Raw genomic sequence first — 10082 nt, forward strand, 5'->3', positions numbered from 1 at the left:
TAATCGTTTAGTCTACCATTCAGCTATTCAGGAGGTAAATGAGTGAAAACGTACTTTGGATAATAAGGAAGGGTACGATATGTATTGGGTGGTGAAGTCTTGTCTCCACGAACTGAGTTAGCCAGCAGCTTTCATTGCAGAAGTTGCTATGCAACGTGTACTGCTTACGTCAGTCTGAAAACAGTGGCTACCTTTTCATCGTGCCAACGCCCCGCCAGTTAAGAGAGACAGACAGCTCTGGGGACCAGAGCTTTTAGTTCTCTGAGCCAATCAAACACTTTGTTGTCGTGTTACACGTGCCTAGCTACCTGCTTGAACATTGCTAGTTACTGCTTGTGTTTGGGTTCTGTCAATGATCTCCCAGACTGACCATTAAGGCAAAGTTGTGCTTTTCTCAACGGCCTTGGTTTTATCAAAAACGAAAAATTTGAAGGCCCTGCCTTCTGAAAACTCGTATTAACTGGCACACTTCTCTTCAACTTACAGAACAATCAGAACGCGAAGCTGGTGTGAAGCCGCGTAAGCCACAGGCCAGCCAAATCGCTTGTTATAGGCGGATATGTCTTTAATCTTTATAGTAAAACAAGGCAAAGATCCCTACTTGGGGACTTTTTTTCGCTTTCTGCCGCCTGTTCGCTTGTTAATGTGTTCATATTGCGAGAGAGTTTCGATGGAACTTAATATCAGCAGTTTGCTCAAAGAGAATATTTACTACTGCTCGCGCGCTGTCTGAACGTCACTCAGCACTGGACCCAGCTTTAATAAGGGAAGTAGTTAAAACTGAAAACACAAGAAAACTGTAGTAACAGAGAGATAGACGGCAACTCAGTGGACAATGGTTCAAAGATATGAAGTTCATCTTGGAACCTGACGAATGTAAGGCATAGCGCTACCAACGAGAATCTTGCCGATTCTGCCACAAGAACTTGGCATATCTTCAAAGCAATGATAATAATTCATACCTTTTCGATGGCGCAGTTTTTTTATGTAACAGTCCCTATCAAAATATCAATTAATATAATCATTATTATCGATGTTGGTTTTTCTCGTAGACGGTGAGCTCTCGAACAATATTCTCTTATGCTCGATCGACTCCTGCCAGAGAGTAGAAAAACTCCAGGACCGCCCTTGGCACGGAGTAATAGTAAAACAGATATTTGAGCTTTTGTGAATAAAGTTGAATTTTCTCCAGTAATGGTGTTACTTCTGGTCACAGATATGCCTCGTGAAAGGCAAACCTCTGTGATTTTTCTACCTATGAAAGAAACACTAAATATAATGTCAACCTTGGTCGTCGTGTATAGAAGACGGAATCTGTGCGGCTTTTCCAAGAAAACGCATCGACGGCTGTATTTTCCGCAGTTTCTTCTAATGCAGAGTGTTATAATTTTGAAGTATACCTTTCTGGCAAAGGGTTAGTGTTTGAACAAACATCAAACATGATCTTTGCGTTAAGTTAGCAGCTTGTGTACGAGAACATACTGGCCACAAGCAACTGAACAGTGTTCATCAAAATTGTGGCCAGTTTCGCAAAGACGACTAAGTTAAATTAACAAAAGACTGCTATCGGTGGACGAAGTTAAGTAACATCAATACTATTAACATGGCCTTAAATAAACGGAAAGTAAATAAGCTTACTTCTTGTATGTTGTCCTTGACCCCCCACCCTCACCCCCAAGTTATAAAATGTCTTTACATCAGAACAATGTTTACTAATAAAGCGTCAAAGCGCTTTATGGGGTTGAAATGTTTACAAAAAAAATTGTGGGTTAAACCGCTTCATTTGCAACTAAAGTACATACAACTCAATAATTCGATATAGTTTTTCTTGGCATCTTTTCAAGCAAAATTTTCACTGAAACGAAAGGAAGGCGTAATCGTTGAAGTGAAAATTTCGACAACCGGTGATTTTTGCTGGCGAAATGAAGCGTTACACGCGAGAAGAAAGAAGCACTTGTTGTGTTGTTTATTCAAGATAATGGTGCCAGTTATTTAACACCTGCTCCACTCCTGGGAAAGCATCGCAACAAACCGACCGAGAACAAAGCACTGCGTTTCGTTTCAACGATTCGCTGGTTTTGCAACTTCTAAATAATTAATCTTGACAGGTTTCTTGCAGGAAAATTTTTCGTCCTTTAGGATCATCCAAATCAGACATGATACAACCCCGTCTCTAGGACCAAAAATCGCGCCTAATCCTCAGAAAATTTGTCGATATTTTGTTCCCCTTTTCAGTTGTGATATTCTCATCAGTACAGGGTCAACATATTTTGCGCAACTTCCCGCATTCTTTAGCGCATGCGCTAAGGCTATAGCTGCGTTAAATTCCTCACTATAGAACAAAAGAGCAAAGAACAATAGAGAATGTGGACCGTGCTATTACACGTCCGATTTGGTGTTTTATTAATGACTGTCAGGATATAAATTGAAAAGCAACCTTATTCAAGCACATTTCAAAGATCGCTTACCTGGGATCCAGAGGTAGGAGAGACAAATCTATTTTGAAATTTCCACCATCATTTATTGCCTTATTTTATATAGTTCACTTAATTGAAAGTAGACTTCGGTTTTCGGGAAGGTTAATCTTTATGAAAGCTGGAAATGTTTTAATATTACTCTCTTTAAATGTAGGATATATTTTTTAGCTGAAAATTTGTGCCAACGGCTATTTTCTTTCGACTAAGCAAATCGTAGGTTAACACTTTCTCAAGGCTATATCATGAGGTGCAGATAGGAGAAATAAATGATAAAAGTATAATTTATCAGCAAGCCGTAGTGAAAAGCATGGAAGTATTATTCCAACGTAGTATTATTTGCGCAGCTCGATTTACGTGTTCTGGTCTATTCCAATGGCAGATTTATTTTCACATAACTAGACTTTGAAAGTCATAAAATGTTTTCTTTACCTCCTTTTTTTTTCAGATGGCGTCTAAGCTTATCTTAGGGTGTTTAGCACTCATGGTAGTGTCTACCTACGCAAGATCAAGTAAGTTTTGAATCTGTTTTGTTTAATTGTAAGCTTTATCGTAATAAAGTTAACTCGGTTAACCATATTACACTCACGGACAACACATTGCTTCCAGATAGTTAACCTTTAGACAGATGTGATTCTGCAATAGTCTACAACCTGCAAGTTTCGAATTTAAGCCTTATTTAACATCGAAACAGCTATGAAGTGAAGCTATAAAATAAAGAAAAAGTAAACGATCAGAAATCGGGGTTTCCAGAAGCCGCTTTCTCTCTGAACTGACAAAAGGCCGGGCGATGAATAATTAATTCACAATGAATTACGAAACAAACTGCTTTCGATCGTTCAAGCTTACAATGTTTGTTTTATAGTGGTTATCAGAGCGCAAAGCCGGGAATGTGTCGTTATAATAATACGATTAAATCATAGAAAAAAATTATCTCGAAACTTTAAAGCTATACTTCACTGTGTTACAGTGCCTACAGAAATTGCAAAAATAGATGAAAGAGTTCCGGGGTCTTTCTACAAGATGTGAGGGGAAATAAGATGTTGATGTCTTGTGCGTCTCTCAAAGTATTTTCTTTAAAAAAATCAACTGTGATTGGCGAAAATTTTTTGAACGGCGGGTTCCCGTAGAAACCTGCAGTTAAGTCAGGCGAAAAGTGAAAACATGTGTTGACTATTTATAATTCATCTTTACTAAGCTGGTGCTTTTTTAAGAATCAAACTTTTTTTCGAAGTTTAGTTAAAATCAGCGACAATTGCTTAGAATTCGTGGAGCAAATTTGACCACTTTTCACCGAAAACATCAGCTTAAAATGCCGGAATATTGCTATCTTTGCTATTTGAGAAATTTCAAGTGCTTGCAGTTTTAGACGGATCAATCATAACAGCACTCGACTTGGTTTTATTTAGAGTCACCAACAGCTAGATTCTTCTAACTATATCGGGAGATTGTCAATGGAACCGTTTACGAGAATAAAAGTAATTATCAGCCGGACCGGTATTGCCTTGATGTAGCGCTAAATTCTTAAAACTAACATAAAAACAATGTATAGCTATCTGTGAAGAGAATTCCTATTTTGATCTTGGGACTGGAGGGGCTAGACATAAGCAAATGCATGGTCGTGTCAGGTAGTTGGGCCGATCAATCGCTTCGTAAACATGGTTTTGTTTTGTTCGTCTTATTTCTGTTTTGACGTGTTAACTAATCTGATCTGTGCTTTTCTTACAGCATACAAAAGAAGCGCTAACCCGTGTCCTCCGGGATGTCCCGGTAGTTGTGCGCCCGCGTGTGCGGTGTCTTGTTGTCTTCCTCCACCACCCGCTCCACCACCGCCCCCACCCCCGCCACCACCACCACCAGAGCCCGCTAAGCCCGGACCACCCGGACCTTCAGGAAGAATGGGACCACCCGGACCTGTCGGACCTATCGGACCAATGGGAGAAGCCGGACCTCCCGGACCTCCCGGACCCCAAGGACCTCCAGGACCCCCAGGAGAACCCGCTCCTCCACCACCACCACCCCCACCGTGCCCACCTGTTTGCGCCCACACATGCGTCTCGTCCTGCCCGACCCAGTGCTGCTCCGGCAGAAAGTAAGCGACCACGTGATGATGCGTTAACATTAGCACGAGATTTAGAAATTCCTCCAACTTTAGCGTTCGTAAAGTACTTTTTCAGTGGATTTTTTTTGTTGTATTGCTTTGTACAAATGAGATAGAAGGCAGGGAAAAGCGAATTGCCGAAGGTTCATTCGTAGGTGTGAGCACGAGAGAGAAATATTCAAATAAAAAAATATTTACTTTGTTTGATTAAGAATGTGTCTGTTGTTATTGACAATGGATTTTTTTTAAACCCCCTCTGTCCTGGAAAGCTGGTCTTTATATTCTTATAACAACTCCTTCTTACATTCTCCAAGAAGTGAATAACTCCTAACTGTAAGAGGTACCCAATTTGTCTTTCTCATTTACACTCGTCTCTTCAAATAACAAACCGCCCTACGCCAGTTCGTGATTAATTAGAGAACAATGTGAACACACTGCCCCTTCACTTGTTCATGCGACCAAGCTGATAGCCGCCCACTCGATTGGGTCAGTTAGTAATCAAACCGACCACTGATCAACTGGCTCAGTGTAAATCTCTAACTACATGGAGTTGTTGTATATAGAACTTGACTACTTCGTCGTCCAATTAAATACTGTAACGCTTCTACAGGAACGTTATCACAAGCCTGACCTTGAAAAGCCATTTGATGGAAACCTTAGTGCAACGGCCTAGTTTAGTTAAAAATTACTTTATAAAAGCACTGTAGCTATGAAAAGAGTTAAACATGAGGGGTTACGCATGCTCGAAGGTGTGAAATCAAATTGAGATTGGCGTCTCAAATTCATCATAAAAAGCGCGGAAAACTAATTGCAATTTGCTATTCGTCCAAAAATTCACTTAATATTTTCATCTTGGCGTTGTAAGAGCATCTTAGGAACAAGTGAAGGTACTCAGTCATAATAATAGCATTGTGTTGACCAAAAATGCAATAAAATCTCCGTGATAGTTTACCGCATGCCTCTTGAGCGAGACGCGTAAAAGTGAAACAAACGTGAAAATGTTGTTTTGAGGCTTATGAATAATATTTACAAACATTATTTGTAGCATTTTAATTCAAATCTGGATTATAAGGTAATGTTAGTAGCCTTCTATTGTTATAGCAGTAGCAATATTGTATCCGCTCTGAGTATTTTACTTTTTAGTTCTACAGAAAGCTCGTCATCTTAAAAACACGAAATAATATTCAATTCAGTATCATAACTCTCCAGGAATTCTTTGTTAGGTCAAAGAAGGCGTGCCCTTAAGTTCAATACTAGAACTAACCACCATTACATTGTAAAGGAGTGCATTTGAACTGTTCCTTGTTATGTTCCCCGTCTCTTCACATTAACCTGTGTTTATATATTGGATCGCAATATTAAGTCGAAAAATGTAAGCACTTTAGGGCTACACCTTGCGATTCGAAAATGGCTCCTCTCAAGCAACCACATTTTTATTTTCGGAATTAAATTTTCCTAATTTTTACCTCAGAGAAAAAAGAATAAAGGAAAAAAATGATGTACCCCTAATGGCATTCAAACCTAAAGTTTCAGTACTAAACTGACATTATACTTTGTTAGTAATTTATGAAGGTTACTTATATCAGCGCATTTTGAGGGAGGGAACTGTCATTGTCCTAAAAATGTTCTTGTTACATCCAGCTGTAGGCTCTCACTTAGCTTCATCACAAGAGTATAGTTTCAGCCTGACTTTGATGAACGTTAAATTGGTGGACTTTCGTCTTATTTGCGGCTTTTGTTCAGCTCAGTGCTGTTCGTTAAACTAAAATTAGAAATCTGCCACCAAAGGCATTTCATGAAGAATTTTTGGCAATAAAGCCCGGAGAAATCGTTTCATCCCGAACAAATAAACCACAACCGCGTACTGATAAACGGCGGCTTCTCTTTCATCCTGTGGTTGATTTGCACTTGCCAGTCAAACAGGACCAGGTGCAAGGAAAAATAGTATTGAAGCTAAAAGCAAGCTGATAAGGCCTGGATTCGATACTCGTTCCACTCCTTCGTTATGGTTAGTCCCAGATATGGCTTCTTGTCCGATGTGATTTGAAAAGTTTAACAATCTTGGGTAGTAACTGTTCCAAAAGGCCATTCTTTGTGGCTCAAAATTAGCCTGTATGTCAGGTCTGCCTTGAATACGTAAATACAGCCTTGTTGTCCTGTTAAACTCGCCCCAGGTCATTCCCTGCACGGCCTGCGGTGTCGGGTTCCCGTACTTAGCAAAGTTCGCATAAAGGGACATTATCAAACTACTTACATTTTGATCTTCTTCTGTGAATGTCAGCGATGAAATGTTCACAAATGGTGCGCCAAAATCGTACGGTGTATTATCACCGTGTTTCACTCCCATCCAAGCATCTTCCGTATCCGCTTTAGACCTGTGACTAAACTCATACATGTAAGTCGGAGCACTCGTGCTGTGGATTCCCAACACCTCCACTGTGGGGGCGGCAACGAAATAGTCTGACTGAATGTTGATGATTTTCTTACGGAGGCTGGGGGAGTCAGAAGCTTCACTCCACGGTGTGTACTGGAACTCGATTGCGTCTTCAATCAGGACAGCGGTTTTTTCATTCTCGTGAACCATTTGGTCTTTGACGAATGACTTGATGGAATCTCTAAAAACAGACGACGTTATTTCTGTGGGAGGGTGGTATACCTCGGGAGTGTTATGTGCACCTTCATCGCTGTTAAAACCACCTATTAGCGGAACATGGTAAAACTGGCCCGATCTGCGGAGATTTTCAGGTGTGTCATATATGAAGTAGTTATCGATGACAGGTCCTGTAGAATTCCAGACATATTTTAGGACAATGCTCTGAGCCTCTTTTTTGCGGAGACAGTTAATCATGTCGTGACTGTTTTCAGAATTGCAACCCAGTTTCATGGCAGTAATTTTTGTTTTTAAAGCAGCTTCTTTAACTGACTGGAAAGCAAACGGCGAGAACTCTACACCGCTCTCAGCTATAGCTTGATGAAAGAGTCCTTTGGACCGAGGGGACAGCAAGTGCAGTCCGACGCTGGCCCCACCAGAGCTCACACCTAATATGGTAACTTTGTTGGGATCTCCTCCGAAAGCCTTGATATTTTCTTGTATCCACTTAAGAGCTTGCACTTGATCTAATAATCCCCAGTTCCCAGGCGCGGCTGAATCGCCAGTCGTCAGAAAACCAAACGGACCAAGCCGGTATTGAATTGTTACCAAGACAACACCCCAGCGGGGCAGTACTTCACCAGGAGTGGTATGGCGAGCAGTTGTGCCGAACACGTAGCTTCCTCCGTGAATAAACATAATCACTGGATACAGATCACTCGTATTTGTTGCGTTGTTTCCTGGGGCAAAAATATTCAAATACAGGCAATCTTCGCTCGAGTCCTTTTCCCAAGTAAACCCGGGCCAGACAATGCGTATCGAGTTCTCAAAGTAAGAATATTGTCGTTGTTGGCAAACGTTTCTGAAAAAAGTTGCATTGTATACATGGGGTTTCCATGCAGCTGGAGGTTCTGGAGGTCGAAATCGAAGGTGATTAACAGGCGGTGAGGCAAAAGGAATTCCAAGGAACGTGTTGACGTACCTTATATCGCCGTTTAATTGTTCGGGAAAGTGCCGCGTTCTTCCTAGAATCTTGCCATACTTGGTCTCAACGAGTAGTGTATCAGAAGAGATTGTAATGCCCAGAAGGACACACTCTAGCACAATCAGCGCCACAATCGACAATCTTTTCACTTGCATAATCCCAACCATCCAAAAACACCTCAAATTACTCTCTGGCAAGCATGAATATCTCTGATACGTAACGACAACGCCAAGATTTCGATCCACTGAGAAATGCAACGCAATCACCAGAATACCTTTTATGGCTGCAATTTCCGCCACGAACAAATTTTTGGTTCTATTTAAATGTTACGTCTCAGGGCGACTTTGCGTGTGACCACAAGCGAATATAATTTCACCCTCTAGAGCTCGGAAATAATTTTCTGTCATGAGTCATTACTGTGACAGCCACTCGTGAAGCGACCCCTTAGGCAACACTCTTCAGCTTTTTGTGATTTTCGGCGTGCTCAAGGTGATAACATCTTTATGGTTTCCCGCGAAAACGTCAGCTGATTGACTACCATCAGAAACGATATTTACTTTCAAAAGATGGACAACAACGAGAAGGAAATTGGCTATGTGATCAGTACTCTTGCAAGAAACTGTTGTTATTTGAATCATTATTTGAAAAATGTACTAAGCAACAAAGGCAAAGAGTTGATTGTCCTTAACCCTTCCATTTTGTAAAAAAACATCCAACTCACGAAATTGTACACCCTTGGTATTTAGATGACCTTTTCAGATTTTAATCGTTAAGATGAAAAAACGGATGTTGGAGAAAAAAAAATCTAAATCTCGGCACTGCGGGAGGCTACACTTTTATCGTAGTTTTAGTTTCACGCTACCAACTCGCTTTGAGGAATGCATAATTGTATTAAATGCTTCAAAAACCATTACAAAGGTTGTCTCTAGCCAATAAATCGATGTCAAAATTTGACAGGGATCCATTGCCTGGGAAATCTCAAAAAACGTCTATCGTCTATCCTGAATGAATTGATGAATGTTTTGCGTGAAGCATGTGCTCTGCCGTACGTGCGAGTGTCATTGCAATTGGTTATTTGTTCTTTAATTGAGTTAAGACTTGCGGTGCCCAACAAATTAAAATACAATCAAAAACGGTGCAAAAAGCAAGCCCCTTTCAGCAACCACTCTCTGATCCCATGGTCGATATAAGGGGTGTTGGAAGATGTAAAACTAAACGACATCTGCAAAAATAAAAGTCGACCTATGACACACTGATTTTAACAATTATCTGCAATGAACTGAAGTGGCAGTTCACACCACGGAATGACTCGACTCAAAACACCTGAGGTTCACTGGTTCTTGGCTAAAAAAATTTTAATTTTTCATTAATGAACTGAAAGCAGTGCTTTAGATTATCAACTAAGTTTTGAGCTACAATATTTGCGTAGGATTTGAGCAACTTTAACTTCTCAACAACGAAAGTTAATGAGGTCAAAAGCAATCAATGATCCAGAAAGTATTGTAGTCTTAGTCCGAGTTACGACCCTGAATTATTTAGATTTCTGTGGTCAGGTTTAGGTTTCAGGTTTAGATCAATTTCTCATAAAACCTCTCCAATCTTTACGGAGGCAGAGATAAAAATTACACAGCAAGTGGTTACTAATTTTTTTAGTTTATTACCAGACGTTGTTCTCATCCCATGATGCATTCGGTTGATGAGGGTCTTTGATCTGATGGAATTTTTAATTCATGGCTTGCCACTAATGACAGCAAATTATTATCATGCACACGTAAGGTCATGGAACGAAGCATTTGTCGTCTGCAATATTACTGATATAACAGGATATACATTTCCTATTTCATATAAAAATAGAAAGTAACTTAATCTTGTGTTTATTAACGGAAAGCCGAGTGTCTCTGCACAGTAGACAAAGTAAGCCCCCCTAATGTT

The 10082-nt window shown here is 40.3% G+C and overlaps 2 protein-coding genes across 2 annotated transcripts; one reads left to right on the forward strand and one right to left on the reverse strand.

The window, feature by feature from the left end:
- The first annotated feature begins 44 nt into the window (after window positions 1-44).
- On the forward strand, window positions 45-4769 carry LOC145488557 (uncharacterized). The gene is made up of 3 exons (XM_081467439.1): window positions 45-2481; window positions 2923-2986; window positions 4203-4769. The coding sequence occupies exons 2-3, from the start codon at window positions 2923-2925 to the stop codon at window positions 4568-4570; spliced, it is 432 nt and encodes a 143-aa protein (XP_081323565.1). The 5' UTR covers window positions 45-2481; the 3' UTR covers window positions 4571-4769.
- Window positions 4770-4906: 137 nt separating this feature from the next.
- LOC145488553 (neuroligin-4, X-linked-like) lies at window positions 4907-8641 on the reverse strand. The gene has a single exon (XM_081467435.1). The coding sequence runs from the start codon at window positions 8315-8317 to the stop codon at window positions 6491-6493; it is 1827 nt and encodes a 608-aa protein (XP_081323561.1). The 5' UTR covers window positions 8318-8641; the 3' UTR covers window positions 4907-6490.
- Window positions 8642-10082: the final 1441 nt, after the last annotated feature.

The sequence above is a fragment of the Orbicella franksi genome, chromosome 5, assembly GCF_964199315.1.
Source record: "Orbicella franksi chromosome 5, jaOrbFran1.1, whole genome shotgun sequence".
Taxonomy (NCBI): domain Eukaryota; kingdom Metazoa; phylum Cnidaria; class Anthozoa; order Scleractinia; family Merulinidae; genus Orbicella; species Orbicella franksi.